Source organism: Phragmites australis, chromosome 23 (genome assembly GCF_958298935.1).
Source record: "Phragmites australis chromosome 23, lpPhrAust1.1, whole genome shotgun sequence".
Lineage (NCBI taxonomy): Eukaryota > Viridiplantae > Streptophyta > Magnoliopsida > Poales > Poaceae > Phragmites > Phragmites australis.
This window is the reverse complement of record NC_084943.1, coordinates 12,154,318-12,180,435: the sequence shown is the minus strand read 5'-3', so window position 1 is coordinate 12,180,435 and position 26,118 is coordinate 12,154,318. Positions and strand designations below refer to the sequence as shown.

Below are 26,118 nucleotides of genomic sequence, written 5' to 3'. Positions count from 1 at the left end.
TGGAGTAATCAGTAATGACATAGAAGTAACTGGTTATATTTGACCAAGCATAAGAGATATTGATACGTTTGCAAACCAGTTTGGTTCGTGTGCTACGAGAGCACTAGAGCAGTTTGGCCTAAATTAAAAGGACTTATCCTATACTTTGGGCATATTGCAATAACATGCAACTCAGGATCCCATGTCTCAATCACTTGGAAGCTTGTAGATAAATCGAATAGTTTAAACATACCGATTATAATGAAATTGTACATGAGAACATCACTAACAGTGTAGATAGCTTGCTAGCTATAAAGTGCCTCTTCACGTTTTTATGCTCACACATTATGTTTCGTTTTCTGTTGTAGACTATCTATTTAATAAAAACCAGTTATATTCTCTCTTTTCTTCATGTAGAATAAATACTGACATGTATCAGCTTATAGTTAGCCGATGCGTTGTTGAATTGACCCTGTTAATAGGCAAAGCCGTTGGGAAAATATATCCGTTACCGCCGCCGTCCTACCGCCGCCGTCCCAGCGAAACGGTACTCCCGATTTCTCCCTTCCGAGCACAGGAGACTTCGGTGAGCTCGCGTCGCCGGGCACTCTTCTGCATCCTCCCGGGCGATCTCTACCTCCCCTATCCCGACGGTCTCCGTCCTCCTCCCGAAGGTGAGCCCTAACCCTAACACCCTAACTCGCCCCCTCCTCGTTGAGGTAGCCGGTTTAGGTGCTCCTCCCCGTGGCCACGGCATCGTCCGGCGACCACTGCTGCCGCTAATAGCAGATCTGAGCCGATTTTGTCTCGTTTATTCCAACCCCCCATGCTACCACAGCATCTCCAAAACTAGTAACGTTATCTTTGTTACATGGCTGGTGACTTTATTGTGTGGATACTTATTTCTTATGATGCTTCTGATGTGTAGCAGGTGGTTTGCAGTGAGCTGACCAAGATGTCTGGAAATGTGAGTTGCTCTTATTTGGGCATAAAAAGTGAATGTCTTTTGAGTCTTGATCGCTAGAGACGCCAGGTGGTGCATTCCAGATTATCTCGTGTGTTGTGATGTGCAGCCGGTCGGTGTGGATAACACTTCTCGTAGAAAATTTGACAAGGAAGAGTATTTGGAGCGAGCTCGACAGAGGGAGCGGCAGGAGAAGGTCATAATGCCTTTTTTTTTATGTCAAAACTCCAGAAAACCATGCTTGTACTTTCTTTTCCTCTATATATCTAACTTAGCTCTGTGTTTGTCTCCTGCTGATCCAGGAGGAAGCCCGGAAAGGCAAGGGTATGTGATCCAACTATTAGTTCGATTAAGTATGTAGTTGTACTATTTTTTGTTCTATAAACCTAATTCTTTTCAATTATGGATGCAGAAAGAGGCCCTCCTGTGCAAAGACAACCTTTGAAGCACAGAGACTATGAAGTTGATCTCGAGTCTCGTCTTGGAAAGACTCAGGTTTGTCAGATTATCTTTATATCTACTTACTTTTTGTTTATTGAGCAAGCTTTTTCTATGTTTCCTCCTGTTGTATGAACTATTTGTCCAATTAGTGTTGCCCTGGTTTTCTTCCCTTTAGTTTCATCAGTATTTTTGTTGGTTCTTTTTTGTACCGCTGAACGAGTTGGAAAACTGCGTGACTTTAGAGGCAAATATGGATGCCATGTGATATGAATGACTTGGTTTGGTCCTTTAATGTGAAGATTCTGCTTTTAGAAAATGGACACCCTTCTGTTTTAAAAAGTTAACTAATTGTGCTCTTCATTTTCTCTTTTTTCAGGTGGTGACCCCAATTGCACCATTGAGTCAGCAGGTTTGTCCAGAAACCCCATAGGACATACCATTTAGTGTTTACACTTTATAATGCTCTTCGATTCTTTTCATCGGATCTTATATTTCGACAAAACATGCTAAAATATAGTCGCGTTGTTCTTTTTTACATGGAAAACATAGATCTTAGCTAAAATATAGTCGCGTTTTCTCGTGTTTTGGACTTGAGGTCCATGGTCCACAACTAATCACTATTCATTGCAGTTTACATATCTGATGCTGCTTAGAGCCTTACTATTACTACAGAAATGATCCTCTCCAATGTCATGGTTAATTCATCACTTAAAAGTTTCTTCTCAAGTTTACCTACTTCATGTCAAGCTGGATACTTCCTGATAAGTACTCATTACAGTTTACTTTTACCTCCTTGTACTGCAATATCCAATGCTGTTTAGAACCTTACTATTTCTGCATAAATGAACCTCCTATGTTCATGATTTTTTTTTCTCAAATGCTATGTTCACGATTTATTCATCACATAAAAAGTTTCTTCTCAAGTTTACCTACGTCCTGACAGGCTGGTTACTACTGTTCTGTATGTGAATGTGTTGTTAAAGATTCAGCCAACTATTTGGATCATATAAATGGCAAGAAGCGTAAGTGTCTGAGAACTCTAGTTTAGGCTCACTTGGTGCATCAAATCTCCCTTTCATCAGCTTCATGTTTCCTGGTTTGAACATTTGACAGATCAGAGAGCATTGGGCATGTCTATGCGTGTTGAAAGGGCATCACTTGAACAGGTAGAACATCTGAGCTTGTGTATTGGATCTGCAATTGTAAATTAGCAATTTTATTCATGTCATAATTTAGTAGCAGAACCTCATTCAAAGTTGGATTTCATGATACATCGGGCCCCTTTGGCACAACTTCTGCTCCAGCTTGTGGTAGAAGTTGGTGGGAAGTGGCTTCTGCTTCTTAGTTGAACCGAGCCTAGCTTCTTTGTAAGCTGCTGCAGAATCGAGCCATTTGGCAGCACTTCAGCTTTTTTTCCCGTGTAGATGTTGAAGCAGAAGCTGTGCCAAAGAGGCCCATCATGTCGTCTCAATGTTTTGGTTGGGTCACATAAGGCTAGTGAGCAAATGCTTGGATAGTTAAGCTTTATCATCCTATAGGGATTTTCAGCCAGTACTCCTTTTCCCCCATCTGTTATTTGTTTCTTCAAGTAACTTTTCTGGCTGCAGGTTCAGAAAAGGTTTGAGTCACTTAAAAAGAGGAAGGACCCAAGCACCTTTAGTGAACAAGGTGAGAAAAAGAAAATACATCACATATCCCTCCTACCCTTCAGAATGAAATTTTTCCACGGAACAACAGCTCATTAGAGCATAAGAAATTACTAGCAAAATTATCCCATTTCCTTTCAATGTTTCAGATTTGGATGAGCGAATATTGAAACAACAACAAGAGGAGGAGGAGAGGAAGAGGCAACGCAAAGAAAAGAAGAAAGAGAAGAAAGTAAGTGCTGCCATGCATGCAGATCACTACGTTTTGCTATTTTCTGCTTTCCTGTTGAAATGAACATTATAATTGACAGTCCTGTGGACTGTGAGGATCGGTACACTTCATAATCACTGGGTATCAAATTGTTTCAGAAAGAGCAGGCAGCCCGGCATGAACCTGAGGACATCGACCCTGACGTTGCTGCCATGATGGGTTTTGGAGGGTTCGGTTCCTCGAAGAAGTGAATGCTTTCAGTTGGCGTTTCTTTGGCAGTCTGAAGATATGGTTCAAGACCTGTGCTGCAAAGATAATCATCTTGAAAGATCAATGATAAGAATCGTATGGGCTTGATGCGAAGTTGACACTAGATGTCTGGGAGTATTTGATCAAGGATGTTTGTCGTAGGAACAGTTGGTAGTCAAATGGACCATCCAAGAGTGATTTGTATCTTTGTCCAAAGTGATTATTTGTTATGGCACTGCGTTTTGGTCCATTGCTGGAGAAAAAAAAATGCGTTTAACAGTCGGCCTGAGAAAAATAAATTGCTCTTGCTCCTTAAACTTGTTTGAGTGTTGGATTTAGCACCTCTCAACTCCCAACTTGTCTGTATTCTCTAATAGCAATGTGGGCCAGGTTCTAGTTTGCTCACAATATGGCCAGATGCGTCACACTGTCGCTGAGCAGGCTTTGTTATCATCGCCGTGGCTGGAACAGCTCGACCTCCACCCTATGATTCACAAACATGTGGATATAATTCCACTAATGGCGAAATCAACTATCTCAATCGATTTTTATCAAGAATTTTCAAGCACTTGTCAGTGAATTTTCAAGCACTTGTCAGCGTTTTTGTCAGAGTTTTCAAGCACCCAGCATTCAGAACCGACACTTATATTATAAGAGCAGATCCGTCAAATCGGCCAAAATGCCTTACATTCTGAGTTTTATAACAGAGCAGACCAGATGAAAAATGCCTTACAATGTTGCGCCGATGGGACAAAAGAGGGTATCTGGGATGTTACATTTTTATTTCATTTACAAAGACGAACAAAATGCCTAGCAAACATCACTTCAGGTAAATACTTCACAGGAAGCCTACAAAGATAAAAAAGAGCATACATCCCCTAGAAGAAAAGAAAAACTTCAGAATCAGACATCTGGTCCTTTCTGTCGTAGCTGCCGGCTAGAAGATTCATGGGACCTCTTATCTGGCCCTGTAGTGGGGATAGTCCGCAAGTTTGCTCGCTCTTCTATTATTGCTGTGCATACACATGACATCAACAAATGCAACGAACACGGTAGAGATAAATGTTGTGTGTTCAGAGGAAAACATACATATTGCCTGCTGTCGCGCTATGTCCCGCATTTGTCCGATGCCAGCTTCCACTGCTTGAGCAACCTTGGCTGACTTGTTGACACCATCTGCTATCTCATGACTGCAAATGGACGTTCCATGCACCAGTTACACGATCATATATGCTTTTAAAAGAAAATGGCTAGCAGCTCTGCCACTCACTAAAGAAGAAGATTAGCGCCTAAGTCCGTCCTGGGAGTAAAACTTGGGTGGATGAGGAGGTTAAACAACATCCCAACTATCAGGTTATTGGCCTGTGTCCTCATGATGATTAGCTAATAGTTCATGGTTATCTGATTCTTCAGATCCTATTGGATGCGCTTAGTCTGTGACTTGATTTAAAAGGAACGCATCTAATATCATTTCCGCAGTTATACTTCAGCTCATTGATTCTGTGGAATTAAAAGCACATCAATGTCATAATTAGTCTATGCAAACACGGATTGCTGTCCAAAGATATGAACCGGAAATTCAGACCCTTTGGCATTTATGAATGTATGAAATTATAAACCTACAGCAATTTAGAATGGTTGTGTTGCAGCATATGTTAACTGGGTCCTTTATCATCTCCCCCTTCTAAATTGATGAACTGCTAAAAGGTGAAAGGATGTACTTATGTTCATCAGAGGTACTATATCGAGCCCAGACATCCAGCTACTTCATACAAGAACTAATCCCTTTTTATGCTTTACCTCAAGTCACTAAGTTCAAGGGTGAGATCACTGATTTCCATGCCAGAGAGCCTTACAGCGGCCATTGTACTTGGTAACTCCTCCAGAGCTGCATCAGCCAGCATAGTAAATGAATTGGCGGCTCTCCTCATAGCCTGATGAATAAATAATCTCAAAGTTCCATCAGACAATTATAGTACAGGACTGTGGGATATCAGTTTAACCTTTACAATAACCAATTAAATAATATTACAACATGGCAAAACCAACTGCATGACTGTTGCAATCCTCGCCTTCATATACCACTACCTCTTATTTTCGAACTTCAACAATCAACTCCTCAACTTTCACAATATTTTTCCTTTTCCTTTTTCTACTATCATCTTCATTACTTGCCATATTAGCTAGTGTATGCATAGACAGCTAGCTGCTAGCCACAATATAAATTAAGAACCAACTTCCCAGTAGCCTCATGAGAAATAAGTGTATGTCTTAAAAAATAATCAAATCATTTGTGGCTGTAGGGGGAGGGGTGTTTTTTAACATGACTCTATAAAAATTCACGAACAAACTCGACTGCATTTGGGAGAAACAGGAAAGAAAAGTTCAGGTGGGATTTGTAATTGCTACTGTTTTTCACTATTCCTTCCAAATCCAATCGAGTTTCAATGTTTGATCATGAAATTAATATCCCTGCCTCCACACCCTTTTTTTTAGAATCTCTGACCATTTATGGACTGACTTCGTAAGGTTTTTCACCAAGAAGTTATTTCTTAGTTACCTCACTTGGCACGATTGCATATACATTTGTCTAGTCCAAAGAAAGATAAAAGTGATGAAACTTATAAACATTGATCGTCATAACTAATGAGAAGCCACACTGTTATCAATTCCAATTGGAAGATACAGTCGCGATATTGGCATTTTGACAAGCCTTACAAATCAATCAATTGGTTCAGCGATTATATTGAGGATCATAGTGACCCCACAATTCAGCATAATGGATTAATTCTATATTTTTTACCATCATAAGTCCTCTGTCCTCATAACTTCAACCAATAAGGTTGAGAAAAATCTAAATTCCTAAGAACTTTAGTCCTGCAAATTTTTCTAGGATTTAATCAGAGAGATCAGTTCCCACCATGTTTGGATCAGAACATGTAGGTTTTCTGTTTTTGTCATTCTAAATGTCTAATGTACACACATGAATCCATTTCCCAGGAATCCAATTTGGCAGGTCCTGGAATGCAGACTGATAGCCTAAAGCTGCACTCCTAACAGAGAAGACCAGGACTAACAAGCAAATTAATCATAATAGAAACAGTAATTGTAGTGCTAAACTTTACAGACTATGCTAGGTGAGGCCGAGCAAGCCTTACCAGCATCGTTGGAATCGCGACGGCCACCATGCCCGTGAACGCTACGGACGTCTGCGCCACACAACGCAAGGCATAACAGTAGTTCATGAGCTCAAGATCGCGGGGCAAGAACTAATCAAAAGGAATCAACAAACTGGCACTTCGCGCCGAGCTCGGCGGCGTCTCACCGTGACGGCGACGGCAGTCAGGAGGAAAAACAACGGGTCCCCGCCGGGCCCTGCGCGGGCCGCGCGAAGATGTGCCGGGAGGCCCGCGCCCACGCTCGCCACGTACTCTCCGTAATCCCGCTGCTCGTCCCCCTCGGCCTCGTCATCTACCACCGCGCCGCCCTCCTCCCCAGTATCCGTCGCGGCCTCGTAGTCGGCGTGCTTCTTGGGGAGAGGAGGACGGGGAGACGGCGGCGGCGGCGGTGGTGGAGGGCGGAAGGAGACGGAGGGAGGGCGCGCGCGGTGGCGGCGGCCGGAAAGGTGTGGTGCGGGGACGGAGACTGGCCGGAGCGGGCGGGGAGGCGGGGGAAGGCGGAGGCGGTGCTGGTGGTGCGCTGCCATGGGAGGGGAAACGAGCTCGGCTCCGTCGGATAACCAACCAGCGTCCACGATGGGACGTGGTCCCACCACCTCGCTACTCGCTGGCTCGCTGCTGCTAACCCTCTGAAGCAGACTAGTTGACCCGAGCTTGTAAATTTTTTCCTTTTTTTTCAAGGACAACCAGAGCTCTGCTAATTTTTTTAATAAATAAAAAAAAGAAAAATAAAGTCAAATACAAATGAAGACGTAGCACCCTACGAACCGACACAAGTTTCTCCCGGTTCGGGAGAACAACGGAACCGGAGAAGCAAGTCGCAAACTACCTAGGCATAAACAAAAAGCCTAGTGTAAGAAACAGATTATACTTCTTTTAAAACATCAAACTTGCTCCCTCCAAGCATCTCTTCTAACCTCAACAGATTATTTAATTAGCTCAGCCACTCTATTCGTGAGTAAAGATTGATTCTAGAAAATTCTTCTATTCCGTTCCTTCTAAATATACCACCAAAAATATATGATAATACCATTGAAGTCTCCATTGTGATTATGATCGATGTGTTTGTTGGATCTGTGCCACCAAGCGCGAATTGTCTGAAAAGATTCCATATGAGGGATTCGATCCAGACCAAACCAGACGGTTATGAGTTGCCAAATCTCCTTAGCGAATGGGCAATCCTTACACAGATGATTTGCGTTTCTTCCTCTTGATCACATAGACGACAAGTTGTAGTGTTACCCTAACCCTGCTTAGCCAAGTTGTCTCCCATTAGGATTTTGTTTTGGAGAAGGATCTATGAGAAGTTTTTGCACTTAGGTTCCACTTTAGCTTTCCATATATTTGACATGTTGTACTTTCTGAATTTTCCTATGAATTGCATGTGGTTTGCACTTTTCGTATTGTATTCTCCATTCTCAGTCTATCTCCATGCGATGGAGTCCTGAGAGGCATCGTTGATGCATAGCCCGTGTAAATTTTCCCAGAGGAGCACAGCTGATCAAGCTCTTACTGTGTCTCTATTGGCCCAATCCAACTAATCCAATTGTGATTTGGAAGCGCCTTGCAAACTAGCTATTTCTTTCTTCTAGATTTTTCTTAACTAGACAGTGTCCCCTCGTGTCTTTCTTCGATTCTTCACCTCTCCAAAGAAACGCTCTTCTAATGCGATCAAGCCTTTTTGCAAGCCATTTTTGAAGGGGAGCCACCGTAAGAAAATAATTTGACCGTCTTCACGAGCATTTCTCTGCCCGCCATGAAGAGGAATCTACCTTTCCAACCCGGTACCTTGTTTCTTAGCTTGTCAATTACTGGTTGAATTTCTTATCTGTTGAGCTTTCTGATGTGTAAAGGCAGCCCCAAATAGCGGCAAGGAAATTCACAAATCTTGCCTGGGAAGTTTTGCAATAGTGATTCATTATGACCTGTCTCACATCGAATCGGGTAAATTTATGTTTTCTACAAGTTCGTTGCTAATTTTGAACATTTTTCGAACGCCGAAAGGATCGTGCTAAGTACAGTGAGATCAGAGGGGTCCGAACAAAAATGGCCGCGTCATCTACATATAAAGGGCACCTCGAACTTGCCCCTCGAGGCGACACCGGTTTGATGATGTTATGTTGAGCCGAAGTTCTATCAAACGCTGCAAAGATCAATTGCAATTACGAAAAGCATCAGCTACAGGGTCCCCTGCTTGTAAAATGAAGCTGGCCTATGGACAGATGACCAGGCTGTGGCGCACAGCCAATACACCAGGGTTTGATGGTGGTGTCCACCGATTTTAGAGTACACGCATATATTTAGTGGTAAAGCGGGTTTTATGTACCTCTAATAATATCTAGTATGTATCGACATGCATGCGTATGTGGGTGCGGTGTGTGTTGAGTATTAGCGTATTATCTTAAGAAAAATGGGCCATTGGTCTGCTGCTATCTACGAAGAAGAGATCTAGAATATTAGGTGGCACGTAGTAAGAGAAAGGAAAAAAGGTTCTAATATTCAATGGATGGTTCAATTGACAACCTACATATACTATTGCCACGGCAAACAACAAAGACAAGTTATAGGAGCACCAAGATTTACACACATGCGATTTATTTTAGTGGTATTATTTGTAGGTATATGATATGAGGCATTGTCAAGACATGTTAAGGAACAAATCAATCTCATCTATATATTGAGCTCAAAAATCAATCTCAACATATAATGATTTTATTAATGATAATCATTACAATATTCATATCTTAATTGAATAAACCATCTTACACAAGTGACTTTCAATGGTCTAAGAACCAAATAAATTACAATGGATCCTAAATGAACTATGATTATTCTAATCCTTTACGACTCTTCCACATGTATGATCAACGTAGAAAGCATATTAGAATGATCTATCCTCAGCAAGCTCCTCGATACCCTCTCCAACTGAGTATTAGGTGATAGCAAGAGTGAGCACTAGTCATACTCAGCAAGTTATGAAGGAAATAGTATGCATATGAAGGTTTTAACAAAAATATGGCAAATGGCTCTTTTGCATAAATTTGTACTTTGATTTGAAAGCATTTGAAAAGCAATAGCAATTAAGTGAATAACTGTAAATAATAAATCACCTTAAGATTCCAACCATCTTGACTTAACCAAATTTCTAACACCTCAACCAAGGTGCTAACCACTAAGGTTGATCACACCTCAATCATACTTTCCACCATTATGATTGACAACACCTCAACTATGATTCTCACCAACATAGTTGACCAAATAAACCAAACCATCAAGTTCTAATCATGGTAGATTTTCTATGCCACTCTTAACCATGAGCACGACTGTTTAACTAGTTGTACACTCTGCAGAGGTTGCACATTTTACCCACAATATGTTTCTTCCCATTTGTTGAGCATCCATTGACCGACAGAAAACTCTTACACACTTCTAAGGTGTGTGCTAGGAATTCACTACAAAGCATTTACAATGCCCCTCTCAGCACATGCATACCCACTAAGATTTCACCACCGTGTGAATACACCTCAACAACAGAAGCCCCCTCTTACACCAACAGTTCCAAGGAAATGTCATCCATTCTCTGGTCATTTGCCTGGTTTACACTATGCTGAGAGTAAAGCACATTTGCCTGGTTTACACTATGCTGATAGTAAAGCAACTTATTTGGCAAGAACCATCTCATACCAGGCATGTGGTTGCACTATAAACACAGAAAAGTCACTCCACGAGCTGGTCTTTAGATTTGACTAAGACTACCACATTCCCATACGTACATCCAGTATTGGTCTCCTCATACCACATGCTCAAATCCCTATGCCATGTTTCTAAAAAACTATTTTATCATCTTTTATCATTATTGTATAGGACCATTATCATGTTTATGGAGCAATTATCATGATCACCATCCCAAAGTAAGGCTAAGTGTCATCTATCCTTCCATAACCTAAACCATAACTATGGCGATAAGGATGATAAGGAAAAACTAGGGTAAAACCTAACTCTTATGATTCCCAACAAATTACTTGCATACATGTTTGTAAAATAAAATATTTTAAAAATTAGGATAAATGTGGTCAAGAACACAACTTACCTTCACTGAACTCAGTTGGGTCTTCAAAGTATTGATCCTGCAGTCCTTCTAGCTCATTCAGAGCGTTGGCATCTACTCGCAACAAACGCGAAAAGGCAACACATAAACACCAAGATCCAAAAGGAACCAAATAACACTTAACAAACACCATCATACACAATCATGCTTTTACGGACAATCCGGCAAAAGAACGGATCAAAATGGAGCTACGGTTAACAAGTTATGATTTTTTAAAGATTAAAACAGAGCTAAAATATAAATATATATAAAACTATTAAACATAACTAAATAAACCTATAAAACATTATTAAAAATTAATTTCCTAATTATTATTATTGTTGGAATTTTTCACTGGAAATCTATTTATTGCGCAATATATAATCATTATGACATCAGCACAACAATTAAAACAAATAAAAGAAAAGGAAAGGCTGACTGGGCATGCTGACTAGCCCTAATGCTAACATGGCATAACACGTTAGATACATGCACCGACATGGCTGCCACATCACCATACTGACTGGGTTAAAAATGAAGGGGTACGGGTGATCTAATCTCAACTGCTCATCTAGATTGGACAGCTCACACATACTCGCACTCGGCTCTGGCAAAATAGAGGGCGGTGACGACCTTTCCACGGCCGTGTACGACCGAAACCTCATCGGTGAGGCATTCCTATGGTCCAAACACTCTGATGAGCAGCGTAAAAGCATCAGGGCGACATAGCGAGCTCACCTAGGGCACACATCGGTGTTGGCGATGCTCCAATGAGGCGGGCGACGGTGATGGGCAACTAAAGCTCTAAGAGCTTGTCGGAGATAGGCTCTGGATGGCAATTTTGCTTTTGCTCAATGGGCAAAAGCTGTGGGATGCTTTGAGGAGGATCTAAGGGTCTCTATTTATAACCGGGCGGCTCTGATATCTCCAATTCAACTTGGATTTGAACAGGGCGACGACAGTGGGTCAAATTACGATTCCAGCGATTCAAACAGGCTTGGACTCTGTCAGGACTCCAACCTCGGGTTCCCCTGTGCCTCCTGTATCAGTTCCTGGATCAAGTAGCAGATACGCATAGAATTCAACAGAATAGTATCAAAAACATACTTCGAATAAAAATAATAACCTGAAAGGGGAGAAAGATGGTCTCGTGGATTAGGATCCACGACGGACCAGCCAAGCAGAAGAGCCTACAACAGAGCGAAACGAAACAAACGATGTAACCCAATACCACAAGCAACTCAGGTACGAACACGACCTTAGGCTTCTTCTCTTTAACTTCATTTGGGTCGATGTTGATCTCCATCTCAATAGTCTAAAAGCAACAAGACTAAGTAAGGAAGATACTCAACAAGTCCTATACTACTTCAATGTGTTAATAGATGCATAAAGGATAACTCAATGATAAGACTTTACAGTTTAGTTTTAAGTGCAAAGTAATTCAATTGGGTCATCTACTGTTAACCTAAAATAGTTTGAATAGAAAAACCAAGTGACAAGGTATATTAGGAGTTTTTTCGGTTCTAGGAGGGGCTACACCTCGCTCCGCAGTCCCTATCATTACATCTGGTATACCTCTAGTACCACACAGCTCATAGCGGATTGAGTTAGCAACCTCATCACATGGACATCTAATCCACACACTACACACACCTTGAGTCTAGTAAAAAAAGTTTCTGCATTTGCCTGTCCATGACCGTGGATATGGCTATTCAAATAGATTTACACTCTGCAGAGGTTATACACTGTACCCACATAATATGCTCAGTCTCCAACCGATGCAAGCCAAGTGGAGGAGCGAATCATACTGAGGCACTTAAATCATCTTTTCTGCTGTGCTTTTCAACGAGATACCCCAAGTACTAGAGGCCTTGTACTAAATGACGGTTCCCTTTTTAAGCTGTTACCAGTCCTGAACATTAAAATAGAGGGACATATAGTCACTTGACTTCTCGTTGCTCTCAGCCTCCTAGTATGATGTCCAACCTGATCTAGTGGTAGAAAAGTCAAGTCCTGCCCATACATGAAGTATGATTGCATTGGGTTGGCTAAGTATGTCGGCGAAATGACTCAGTCCTTAAGCGGCTAGGGCATGCATCTTCTGGCAATGAATACCACAGAGCTAACTCAAACTCCTAAGAGCATCATCGCCTAGAGTGCTACTCTACCCACCCCTACCAAAACATTTTTCACCTATTTTTACACAACACCCGCCATATCCCACATGACATCAAGGATTTCACAACAACCACAGAATTCACAACCATCAAGAATTCATTGTATATGAGTTAATATTGATAACGATCAAACGATGTCTCCAAAGAGACGTATTTTGAAAGTGACATCTTCATGGAGACATATTCAATCCTAAGCATTCTAGATATCAAGGCATCTGATATTAATATAGATAACGACAAGTAAATCCTAGGGTGATACATATTCTGGATGATAGTAATTAAGGCATGTCAATTGTTTGATAGGATTCACTAGTATAAACAGTGATGACATGGCTGGGTCCAGCTGAAGCGTTAGGTGCAAAGGTGGCAAGGGCGTGGGGAGGAATGTAGCTGTTGGTGGCCTTGAGAGTAGTCTGCCTGGTGCGGGCCACCTACAGGTTGAAAACAGGAGAGTATTAGTAAAATATTTTCAATAAAACAATATAAAGAAGTGCAAGGGTCAACAAATTTTTTGCAAATATAGTTTTTATAAATTAAACCCTTAGCATGCGACCATTTCTAACTAGGCTTGCGTTCTATGGTCGATATGGCTCTGATACCACTTCTGTCACACCCGGTTTTAAGACCAAACCGAATATAAACTACATTTATGCTAGGATCAAGTTACATACATTTAGTGACGTCATAAGTGAGTAGCAGACACAATACTCATTATTACAATGTTACTTTATTACATCAATGACTCAAGGGTCTAAAAGAAGATTACAAAGCAGCGGAAAGTAAACTTAGCACGGCGCCCAACTCCACAGGCAATCAACCGAAAAGTCGCCTGCCTAGAACTCAACTCCATCTTCTGGGAAGTCTTCGTAGTCTTCACCTTCTAAACAGCAACAAGATTATGGGGGGGGGGGGGTAGAGCAAGCGTGAGTATATGGAATACTTAGCAAGTGTAGAAAAAACATGATATGTGGGCTAAAACTCAAGATAGGCTTAACTCAAGGGTTTATTTGCATAAATGCTATTTTAGTAGTAAAACAATTATAAAAGCAACTTATTTATATGTGAATGATTCTTTAAGACAAGAGCTAAGGTTCCAACCACCTTGCTCCACAACCAAGGTTCCAACCACCTCTAAACAAAGCTAATTGGAATCACAGTTCCCACCACTGCGATCCACCAAATCCAACCCAACATCAACTCGAGAACCACCCAACTAATCATGTGAGGAGTCCATGGTGCTCATGACCGTGAGCACGACTGATATATCAGTTTTTACTCTACAGAGGTCATACACTTTACCCACAAGATGTGTCCTCCTATTTGCCCATGTCGATCGAACACTTACACACTTTTGAGGTGTGCGGCCAGGATTCCACTGCAAAGCCTTTCCAATGCTTCTCTCAGCATGTGTTGACCCGCTGAGGTTTCACTGCCGTACATAAGTGGAGTACACCCTCCACCCCAAAAGTCCCACTTGCACCTTGCTGTTCCAGGAAGTCCACCCTTCCATCCCCGTACCACCATATGATCTTCACCATGCTGAGAGAATAGCGAAATACTAGGCTAGGCTTGTCCCATACCAGGCTTGTGGCTGTACTGTTTTCATAGGTGGTCGCTCCACGAACCCGTCCTTAACATGATCTGGGCAAGACCGCCATCAACCCAACAATAGGGTAATAACTAAGTATCCGAAAGGCAATAATTCTGCCTGGAACACATCCACAAGCCAACCGACATGCCAACTTGCCCATACCCTACTATCTTAAACTAAGCACATTTACCAATGTTCATCATTATTAACCAAAATATAATTTGTCTATGCTACCCATGAGCCAGCTCAACTAAGCACATTCTACCCATAACACGAAAATCAATCTACGGCTACAAGGAAGATTGAGGAAAACTAGTAAACCCTAACAATGGTATAACACATATTTGACAAGCATGCAATTTATAAAATAAATATTTTCCAAAAGTAGGTGCAATATGTTCAAGGACACTTGCCTTCCCTGATGAGTTACTCTCGAATGCCTCCGGAACAAACTCATTTACAAGCGAGGAAACAATCACCACTTAAAACAAACACTAGAACAAACTAGAGCATAATATCAGGAAGATTTGGGTGCAAGAACCGCCCAAATCGGAGCAACGAAGCGAAAACTACAGCTAAATGAATTTCTAAACGACTAAAAACGACAAAACTATTTTCTAGAATTAATCCTAGTTTTTAAAAGGCCTAAAATAATTATTTAAAATGTTTTAGAATTATTTTATAGCCTAAAACTGATTAAAACAATTTTATGAAATTTCTTTTCATTTTTCTGGAAATAAAACAAATTTTTATATGCATCAAAAAAATTAAAAACATTTATTTTATCAAAGAATTCATTTTTAAACATTATCAAAATTAATATATATTTTCTAAACTATTTTCCAAAACAAAAACATTTATTATAACCTTAAAACTATTTTTTAGAAATAAAACAGAATTGAAAACCTATTAAAAACATATTAACACAATTATATAAAGCATTTTATATTTTCTGGAATTTTATTAATAAAGAAAACCTATTTTCGAAATATTCAAATTATTGGGAATTATTTTTCTAAAGGAAAATCGAGTTTATTGCGCAATCGCTGATGTCGCCGACTAAAAGGGCTGCTAACTCGGCAAAAAAACGCTGGTTGGATCGCCACAAAGGACAAAAACACCTACGTGGCCGCACACGAGGCATGCTAACTAGGCAACAGAGCTAACAGGGCACTTCATTAAATCAGAGCTGTTGATCTCGGATCGAACGGCTGAGATCGCATAATACGAAGGGGTATGCTTCCTCTAATCCTAGCTGAACACTAAGATCGGACGACGGAGGAGCGGCCTACCTCGGCTCCGGCGTGGGAAGTCGACGGTGACGAGCGGGCGCGGCAAGAGATGGTCGGAAAAGGGCGAAGATGTCACTGTGGGGCTTGGGAGATGACGGCGAACGGTGGAGGAGGTCGAGCTGATGATGACGAACTCGTTTGAAGTTTTACGGGACGTTGGGGAAGACTAGATCGGCTCAATAATGGCGAGCTTCAACGACGGACAATCGGCAGCCTCGGGAGCTCGGCCACGGCGGCGGAACTCGACAACGATTGGTCGTGGACGACGAGGTGCGGACGAAGGACACCAGCAGAGGGTCGGACGGCGTCGGGGTGGCTTAGAGAGGTTCGACGATGACGGCGGGGTGTAGTGGAGCTTTGACGGAAGCGTGTAAGCTCCCTAGGGAGGGAAACTCGACGGGGAAAGGGGTTTTGAGTATGGCACGGTGCAAGGAGGCTCGGCCAAGTGTTTGATTTGGGTTCTAAAGAGGGAGGAGGGCGATTCGAGCTGGCCAGTGAGGAATAATGATAGCAGTGGAAAATTTGGGCTCGGTTTCCTCTTTTCTCGTCCACTTTCCTTTGTGAAATTGATCCGGTGTGATGGCCTTCTTCATTGCGGCGTCGGTTTCCAAATAAATGTGGCCTCCTTCCTTTACTCAAGCGCAAAATCGACGGGATTCAAATGAGCGGATGGCAGAGGAGGGGATTCGGTGGGGGAGAGGAAGGAGCTGACAGATGGGACCCACATGGCAGCGACAGGGAGAGAGAACTAGAGAGAAAACATAGGGGAGGAAGAAAACGGGCACGACACAAACTTTTTTCCTGTGCGTGTGGTGTAGAGAGAGGGAGCAGAGAAGAGGGAGGTGGCACCGAAGAGAAGAGGGAGGCGGCTCCAGGAGAGATGGGAGAGAGACCAGAGGGGAGCGCTCCAGGAGGTCGGACTGGCCAGAGAGTAAGCTCGGCGGTGGGGCTTGCTGGTCGAGCGGATCTCAGCTTGGTGGCTGCTTGGACTCAGGCGGTCGGGTCTCACCGAGGAGAAGGGGACATTAGGGAAGAGGGAGGGAGCTCGCTGGCAACGAAAGATGGCCGGAGAGAGTTCACCAGCGGCGGCAGCGGCTTAGCTTGTGGCCGGGCGATGGCGCGACGTAGCGCACATGGGGCGGCTGTGCTAGGGTTGCGCGCGATCGAACGGGCTGAGTGGCTTGGCGACTGAGAGCGGCTGAGGACACGGTGGGAGATGGCACGGTGCGTAGAGGACGGTGCGAAGGAGCGGAAGGGGGGATGGGTGTGCAGTGCTCATCGTGGATGGATGAAGACAGCGTGAGCGACGATGGGCATGGCACGACTCGAAGTGGTGGCAGCATGCTTGGTAGTGGCGCACACTACGATGGTACGCGGGTGGAAAAGCGGCAACGAGTACAGCGACGGCGTGTGCGGCTCGGCGCGTACGGCTCGGTGTGTACGGTGACAGCAAGCACAATGGGGGAGAGCAGTACACGGCAGCAACAGCCTGGTCAACTCGGGCCGGCGCTTGGTAGAGGGCCGCTGGGCTGGGTGACGTGGCTGGTTGCACGTGCTTGCGGCTATGTGTGATGTGTTCGCCGTGAGTGCTTTCGGTTGTGGATGCTCGTGTGTATGTATGCTCGTGAAGGAAGAGAAGAGTAGAGAAATGGCTGCTACTGTGTGTTGCTGTTGTGTGATGTATGGAGTGTGCCTTGTAGGTGAAGGAAGAGAGGAGGAGGGGAAGTTTGATCTTTCTACCAGTGAAAAGATTTAAGAGGGGGTGTGAACGCATGAGGAGAGTGACGACGGGGACTTTTGCTGCCCGCTGCTGCTGGTGTGAACGCGGCCAGCGTTGGCCGTGGTGCGAGAAAGATCAGGGAGAGGAGAAGATGGATTTGCCTAGTGTTGTGTGAGAGATACAGATAGAGATGAGAGAGAGAAGGGTTTGAAAGTCAATTCAAAATAATGTAATTGAATTGAACTGAATTTGTAATAGTTCAAATTGAATAATTTGAATTGGATTGGATTTGGATTATTCAAATTGAATGACTTGACTTTGAAATGTGACCAAACTGGAATGAAAGGATTTGTATTTGATTTGTGGTTGATTCTAAAAGAATATATGAAGTTGGATTTGAAATGGAGTTTGGCATTAATTCAGACAGGGGTATTTGAATTAGGAAAAAATCTGAACACAAAGCCCTCTTGAGAGAGGTTTGAATTCAAAAGATTTGAATTCGATTGAGTTTCAGATGAAAATAATCTAAGAAATAGATTTGAATTTGAGAGAGGTTCAAATTCAAATCTCCACTCAAAGAACCATAAAAGCAATTAAACCAAAAATGCATATGCTTAATTTATTGCAGGGATTTATTTAGAAATTAAATTGGTGCTTTTTGGAGTACTTAGCCAAAATAATATATTTTAATACACACACATACAAGTATATATATATATATTCAAATCTATATTTCCTTGATTTTATACTAGTTTAAATAATTTGATAATTTTTAAACATGAGTGAATTTTGCTATATTTCTAAATGCTAAAACTCAGAGTGTCACAGACTCCTATCTCTAGATTCTTCCTCCTTTTGCTTCTTAGCTTATCTCCAACTCGATCTCTCGAATTTGGTTGGTATACCGTGAGCTCGGTGGTTGAGCTCACATGTTCATATCAGGTTTAGCTCGAGCTTTGCCAAATCTGGCATGAGCTTGAGCTTCGAGAGGTTGCGGCGAATACGTTTTGGTGGTTGGGCGCACTTCTTCGACTCGGAGTCGACGGTGTCCACGCGTGCGGCGACCAGCTCCGCTGCTACCGAGCTGAGATAGAGATGAGAGAAGGGAGACTGACGTGTGGGTCTGGCTGGCCAGAGAGAGGATAGGGAGGGAGTTAGCGGGCTGGACTGGCTGAGCAGCCCAGGTGGGAGAGAGATGTGGGCCGGCTGGTTTAAGAGGTTTTGGCCCAAGATATCTTTTCTAATTCCTTTTCTATTCCTCTTGTATATACATATGTATATATACATACATATATAATATATATATTATATATATCTTGGGTTGTTACAGGCATACTGATAGCTTTGTGACTGTGGTGTGCCTGTGTGGTAGTGGTGTGTGATGACCCTGACTATTTGCAGCGAAATGCTCCTTCAATGTCAAAAAAGGAGTGTGTCAACTCTTTTCCTAGAGTGACTAATATCGACCTGTTAGGGAAAAAGTGAAGGTATACCTTAATATGCAATTAACTATTGTTCATGCAAAATCTCTCCAGCCAGTGTAGAGGGCACTAGCAATGCCATGTAGTCGGGAATTGAAGTACCAAATTATATAAAGAGCAATTAATACTAAATTGCAATGAAGCAAATTATCAATGAATTAAACAAGACTTGTATCAATAATAAAAGATAGGGTAGAGGTTACAGAAATGCCATATAACTAATGGTGCGCGTAGTCGAGAATTCATCTAAAGAAGTATATAAACATTAAAGAACAAATATAGTAAATACATATGCTACATCACTTGAGTGACACACCCTAATAATCCCTATCTTTCGAGCATCTTACGTGTCCCATATAGACAAGAGCAATCATCCTTTGATGTGCAAGATAGCAACTCCACACATCTGTATTATGGAAATATATCCCGAAATAACATCTTATGCTTCATTATTATGTCGTGATCCCCTGCAAGAGTGCTTCTCCACCCGGAGTTATCTCTGTCACTAAGCCCTGATCACAGTTGGGTCGTCATTGCAGTCGTTGTCTTCCTTGTCAACACAATCTTTACATTTGTGGCTAAACAAAACTGAGAAAGAAGAAAGACAAATAAAAGGATTGCATAGATGCACATTCATTAAGACTACTCTCTATCCCTCAAAGAACTACTTACACATCACAATAATAGTAGAGCAATAATTGATTGCAAGGAAGAACACCGTTATGATAATGATCTGAAATAAACATAATATTGGATGCAAGCATAAAAACTTCCTCGATATGATGAAGAAGTACACCAAGAGACAACTTTTTATGGATGGATACAAGGGCTCTGATGGTGGAGATGGATGTGGATGGTGGCGATGAGGATGAACCCTAGCTATGGCGATGTGGCGATGTCGTGTCTTCTGTGTTGCTTTCGGATGGTCTCTTGATGTGGATTGATGCTTTCCCTTTTATATCCCATCATGGAACAGGGTTTTGCGTTGCTTCTGGAAGATATTCCACCTTGGGGCCTTCACAAAAGTTGTATGGTTTGATGCGTTGATCTCGAAGATGGTTGGTATGGCTAGGTGGTATGGTTCGCACCCCTTCAAACTTCCTGGAAACACCGTTTGAGGTGTGCTTGGTGTGGTTGTCTTCCATTTCATGATATCTTGACAGCTATGTTCCTAGATTTGCGCACTTAATCTTTTCCTATGGTTTTGACAATTAAGCATAAATATTGTGCATTCAGTGATTAACCAGGGATTAGTTGAGCATTAATAAATCATGATACATCTTAAAAATATAAGGAAATATGATACAAATTTGGGATTCATCAGTGTTAGTGTTTGCACGTACGTCATCCTTGTAATTGAAAAATGGCAAGTATATGTGTTGTTAGTACAATCTATAGAGGTTCATGCTCTAAAAAGAATCTATAGATGTGTATGCTTTTAGCCCACATCACATACCCGTCAATACAACAATCAAATCTTTTCAACATGATAGATCATATTACATCAGTGGTAATATGATCTTCTTAGGGTGTGTTTGATGCATTTTTGGCATGAAAGTTGTAAATAAGAAATCATATTGATAATTAATTCAAGAACATTTCTATCATTTGCTTCATGGAGGAAGCATTTCTAGGTACTCCCGATTTAGAATCATGTTGTAATATATCTTTCTCATAAGATGAAATAACGTAAAAAAACAATAAGATAGGTAACATAATTTGCAAACATATCTAGAGAAGTACACTAGTATGGTGTATCGCAAAACAACACCATACTTTTTTTTGCGAAGGGAAGGGGATTATATTAAAGATGAAGCACAATACATCCTTCGATTACATGAATATCCCGGAAAATATAGAAACTACATTTAAAACTTCCAGGCCATTCCCGCTTTGTTCTCATCTTTGATGACCTTTGTTGGCCTTCATGTCATCTCGGTTGGATGGGGCAACGCAGAACGCCACAGCCACAAAACATCCTCGTACCAGACCCATCGAGCGACACCAAAATTTGGATACTCCACAAGATCCAAGTTCTTGGAATCACCTCCGAAATGCTTCTAACTCCTTGGTGGAACATCAATAGTTGCCTCACCGGTTGCAGCACAAGAAACTTAGAATCAACACCTCACAAGAAACTCAGAACCAACAAACTTAGATCCACGTCTGGTAACAACATCCAACACCGCCAGTAGCAGGGCCAGTGACCCAGATCCAAAACCCCCAATGGGGATGACAAGCAGATCCCCTCAATTCGTAAATAGAAAGAGCACATCAAACCTCCCACATAGAAGAGGGTCTTTATTGGAACTCATCAAAGATTGCCCAAAGAATTTGGCAGCAACACCGTCGCGAGAAACCACGAGGACCAGGGAGGCCATGGCGTGAGGAACTCCAATGGCGAATATGCCTCACATGATGGGGAGCTTGTCACCTATTTGAGGATCACTGAGGATGGCAATGACGATGAGGAAGACTAGAATCAACGGCTGCCAGAGTGACGCCGACCCAATCTTCAACATATCACCACCTAGGGACAAACTTGGGGATTTATTTTTGACTAACCTACTACTGCTAGAAGATCTAAAAGGGGAGGGCTTTCGACTCCTTCTCTCCGCCAGCGAGGACACTAGAGGAGGAGCAGGAGGGGGGCGATTGGCGGTGGCGGAAGAACCCTAGGGCTAGGGTGTCATGAGAGCTAGGCGGCGGCGTAAATTGCTTCTGCAAAACAATGCTTTTTGAATCCATATCACATAACTATCTAAATATTGTCTATATTATCACAAAACTACAATTTTTGGTAACATCGCTAGCTTTGACATCAAATGACCTCCTAGGACCACACACACTACAACATGACGTAGAGTCGTATCAATGCACCCGTTAATAAAGAGCATGTTCAAGGATGCAATATCTTTAAAAAATGATGTTGTAATACATCTCTTTCACAAGATAAAGAACATAATGAATGATAGATATGTAGCACAAATACTGAATTTTTTATGCCAAAACTTATTCATCCATAAAAAAGAACCAAGCGTGTACTAGTGCTAGCTATGTTATGAACACATTAGTTGCATTACTCAGTTTCTGCAGAATCTTACTTATGACCATGTCATCAAATTTGCGCAAACTGATGAGAAAACAAAGTAAGGTCATTGCGATTCATCACCTGATTGAGGACAAGAAAAGTAGTAGAGGTTTGTGCACTTTTATTTGGAGTGAAGCTAAGGTACTGGAATGTGTAGTTTGTGAAGGTTTGAAATGTGATTCTTCTATAGAAGCTGAACTCATTGCTATGTATATTTTATCCACTAATTGAAAAACTTCATAGTGGGCAGGTGGGCCATGGGCGGAGGGGATTAAGGACTTTTCCCTTAGTATAACTATAGATGTCATGGATGTTCTAATAGTTCATCGCTATGGCTCCACTAGTTTAATGGTTATTTTTCTAATTTATCGTTATTATCTCATTAGTTACACTTCTTAATCATCATACTTCCACTACTTTATTTTCATTATTCCATTAGCTCATCCCTGTTGTCTTAGTAGTTCAACTGGCAATGTACCATTAGTTCAAGGCTAATTGTTTATTTAATTTGTGGACAATGTTCCAGCAATTTATCTATGGTTTCATTTAGCTGGTATTCATTTAATCTGTGCATCGTGCCCTTTAGTTCACAGCATTAACAAAACTGCAATAAAAGTAAGAAGACAAAAACCCAAAAAGTATAATGAAACTAGAAAACTAAGAAAAGCAATGGGAAAGCAAAAAGAAAAGGACAGGGCTAACTAATAATCAATTTACGAGGTCTAAGAGTTTTGGAGATCAATGGATTAAGGTAAATGCTAATAAATCACTACGATTAATATTTGTGTTTCCTAGCTTTTTGAAGGCCTTCATTGACATAAAAGATTTAATTAAACAAACTGAGAAACCTAATTCAATAATTTGCCGGAACATGTTGAACATTTGTATGTGAATTGTTAAAACAATACATTTGTTGTTGAACAATACATTAAAATTGTTCAATTTTTCAAAAATAAAAATATATATTCCTATTGGATGTTATATTGTTGCATTAATTTCTAAATAGCATCATGGTGCAAACGAATATAGAACTGACCACTTGGTTTGAAAGAAAAAGTGTGTCTAAGGTTTGAATTGGACTTAGAACCCAAAACATTTTGGAGGGGAATAGGAAACGAATTTGGAACCCACAAGGCGCTACATGATTTTCTAGGATGGGACATGTGGTGGGATTTGTTTAGGGTGTTTTTCATACCTAATATATGGAGAGAAAAAATTGTTTATCTTTTGTAGACATTTAGTTTTCTTTATAGAGAATTTTTTTCAGCAGCTTTATTGTTGGGTATCGTTCTTAAGGACCCCGACTACCCTATGACTCAGCTAGCCTATGCCCATAGAGCTATGCCTCCCGAAGCCTCCATCTCCCGAAGTCATGCCTCCTGAAGCCTCTATCTCCCGGAGTCATGTCTCCCGAAACCTCCATCTCCTGGAGCCATGCCTCCCTCGGAGCCCCCATCTGCGGGGCTCGGGCAGGCTTCACAAAGGCCACATGGTGAGTCATCAAGCCTCAAGAAAGATCAGCAAGAAGGGGAACGCCGGTTATCCTTTGCATGCAAGGAAGTTAACGGCATTAAATACCTAGGTTAGTGGACGCCTTAACACCCCAGTACAATGGAGGTTATCTTGACACCCCTGACAACGCGGTGTCAAGCCGTAATTGGCGACCGGCTCACTCCTCAGGGTGCAGGCACCACAATAATTACTATAGTAGATATTTATCCTCTATGTAGGGTAAACAGTAGTTATCCAGGATAAGGCTCAGTAATTCAGTCAAGTCTTAGATATTTGTATATCGTGATAACTTGTACACTTAAGCTATATACCACCCTATAAATAGGGGGTAGTGGTCATCTAGGAAAGGAAGGTCACAAGGAGAACGCTCAAGGAAACACGCAGTATACAAAGGTGCCCAAGTGCTAAACCACGTTGTGATACTCCCCCAGACCGATCCATTTTTCTACTATCAATATATTTGTGGTGTTCCTTCCTCTCAAACTTCGTCTCCAAGCTTAAGTTTCCTCCTTAGAAGAAACTCTCACCGTATTTGCTGGGGCAAGATGAACTCTTGCTCCAACATCTGTATACCCAACCCTAAAATCTTGCATCCGTCACTATCTACAGAGGTAATTTGCCACAGGGCGCTGCCCATCATCGAAGGACGCACATATGTTATACACCAGCACATCACTCCCCTCTCCCCTCCACTCCACGGTAAATCCATCCTTCCATCATCTTCTGGCCGCTCCCCCCTCGATGTTCTGCCTAGGCGTCATCCCTTCTCCCGTTGTAGGATCCCCTGCCAACAACTCCACACATGTGCCTTTGCTGCTGCAACCACCGGATAGTGTTTGCCTCCGTCAGGTCAACCAAACCAACCCCACCTAGCAGCCCCAACCCATTCTGCATGCATCCGGACATCTCGATTCAACCTTTATATTCTAATTTCGGCAAAAAAAATGTTTCTACCTTTTTCCCTGTTTGAGGTATTCGAATCGTCATCATTATGTGATGTGTATAAGTCATGTTGTAGCGAAAATAACCCTATAGGATTATTGATTGTGATTTTGGTGATTAATGACAACGTCAATTGGACTAACATGTTTCTCAAGAATATATGTTAGTAGATCTCATTGATTCATTATATGAAGAAGCCACCACAGCCGGGAAAAAATTTAGTTGAATTGAAGAAGTTTTAGAAAGATTTGCCTCACCGAATAGTCTAGTGCAAAATTGTTGGCACTCACCGGAGCATTGTGTTCAGAGGCTGTTAGCCTCATCAGATAGTCCAATGCTTAGCAAGGTGTAGCACTGGACCTTTATCTGCAGAGAAGAGCAGAATTGAAGAAGCTACCGGATAATCTGGTGTTGATGAAGAAGGTACTCATCGAAGTATTTTGGCTCAGGACAAAAGGAGTTGAACTCACCAGAAAGTTTGGTGATCAGCGAAAGAAATACACCCGAGCAATTCTTGTAGAGAGGGTTGCAAATGTTGAAGATTAGAGAACAACAGACCGGAAGGTCCGATGATGTGAAGTGAGTGCACATAAGGCTTCACCGGAACATTTCTTGCAGAGGCGATTCCAAGTGTCAAAGAATGAAGATGAACAAACCAGATGGTCTAGTGTCAAGAGGAAGTGCACCGAAGGCTTACACTGGAGTGTTTTGCACAAAGTAGAAGTGGTGTAGTCTGGCTCAACCTAACTCACCGGAAGGTCCGGTGATGGATTTGAAGACACACCGGAGTGTCTGGTGTTCACAGAGGCAATGAGTGGAGTTTCTATCAAAGTACAAGTTGAAAGTTTTTGTCATCTACGACAACAATGACATCAAGAAGATGGCTCCAAGTCAAGTGTTCGACCAGATCACCGCCCATAAGATGATAATGACCTCATCAAACGTCAAGAAACTTAGCCTCACAAGCAAGCAAGTTCAATGCTCACACATGAAGGTAAAGATGAGGAGGCAAGAGCAAGAGTCAAGCTCAAGCAATGATAATGGTGATCAAGATAAAGAGAGCGATGAAGATGGTGATCAAAGCACATCAAATGATAAAGAAATTGATCCCAAGATGACCAAACTCTTCTCAAAGATAGAGAAGAATATGAAGATGATCAATGTCAAGATTGATCATCCTATCTCCATTGAAGATTTTGTCAACACAATTGATCATATCAAGAAGGAGAAGAAGACCAAGAACAAGAAGGAGACAAGGGGAAGAGCTAAGGCATTCGCAAGTATAGGAAGATGGGTGAGCGACGATGAAGAGTCAAGCTCAAGTAATAAAAGTTTCACCATCCTCCCATCCAAGAAGAGCTCTTCCTCAAGGTCATTATCACGCAAGTCGACACACAAGCCATCTCACAAGTACCTTATGGCTATAGGTATGAATAGCAATGTAAGTGCTGATGAACATGATGAGGATTCTCCCTCCTATTATGAACTCATTCATTTTATCAATAATCAACAAAGGGCCCTTAAGAAATAATCAAAAGAGCTTAAGAAATTCGATA

General features: G+C 41.9%; 2 protein-coding genes across 4 annotated transcripts; one reads left to right on the top strand and one right to left on the bottom strand.

The window, feature by feature from the left end:
- Positions 1–427: 427 nt before the first annotated feature.
- LOC133906411 (uncharacterized) lies at positions 428–3,807 on the top strand. 2 transcript variants are annotated; one of them, XM_062348303.1, is made up of 11 exons: positions 428–653; positions 908–946; positions 1,053–1,139; positions 1,246–1,267; positions 1,356–1,438; positions 1,761–1,793; positions 2,328–2,406; positions 2,498–2,550; positions 2,992–3,052; positions 3,180–3,262; positions 3,400–3,807. In XM_062348303.1, the coding sequence occupies exons 2-11, from the start codon at positions 935–937 to the stop codon at positions 3,490–3,492; spliced, it is 606 nt and encodes a 201-aa protein (XP_062204287.1). In that variant the 5' UTR covers positions 428–653; positions 908–934; the 3' UTR covers positions 3,493–3,807. The 2 variants fall into 2 exon arrangements, with proteins under 2 accessions (XP_062204287.1, XP_062204286.1); XM_062348302.1 differs by having other exon boundaries at positions 433–653; positions 911–946.
- A 348-nt stretch (positions 3,808–4,155) lies between these two features.
- On the bottom strand, positions 4,156–7,324 carry LOC133906465 (uncharacterized). 2 transcript variants are annotated; one of them, XM_062348381.1, is made up of 5 exons: positions 6,816–7,324; positions 6,649–6,699; positions 5,347–5,378; positions 4,580–4,680; positions 4,156–4,503 (listed from the first exon to the last, which is right to left on the bottom strand). In XM_062348381.1, exons 1-5 carry the CDS (start codon positions 7,194–7,196, stop codon positions 4,394–4,396), a joined length of 675 nt encoding a protein of 224 aa, XP_062204365.1. In that variant the 5' UTR covers positions 7,197–7,324; the 3' UTR covers positions 4,156–4,393. The 2 variants fall into 2 exon arrangements, with proteins under 2 accessions (XP_062204365.1, XP_062204363.1); XM_062348379.1 differs by having other exon boundaries at positions 5,291–5,424; positions 6,816–7,322.
- Between the last annotated feature and the right edge of the window lie 18,794 nt (positions 7,325–26,118).

Bases quoted from the DNA above. Each gene is read 5' to 3' on its own strand.
- LOC133906411 (XM_062348303.1), top strand. The intron at 1,439-1,760 runs GTTTGTCAGATT...CTCTTTTTTCAG, and splicing joins CTCGTCTTGGAAAGACTCAG to GTGGTGACCCCAATTGCACC. The intron at 3,053-3,179 runs GTGAGAAAAAGA...TCAATGTTTCAG, and splicing joins AAGCACCTTTAGTGAACAAG to ATTTGGATGAGCGAATATTG.
- LOC133906465 (XM_062348379.1), bottom strand. From the start codon at position 7,196: ATGGCAGCGCACCACCAGCACCGCCTCCGCCTTCCCCCGCCTCCCCGC. The intron at 6,700-6,815 runs GTGAGACGCCGC...TGTGTGGCGCAG, and splicing joins TGACTGCCGTCGCCGTCACG to ACGTCCGTAGCGTTCACGGG. The intron at 4,681-5,290 runs GTAAAGCATAAA...GTCCATTTGCAG, and splicing joins CTTGAACTTAGTGACTTGAG to TCATGAGATAGCAGATGGTG.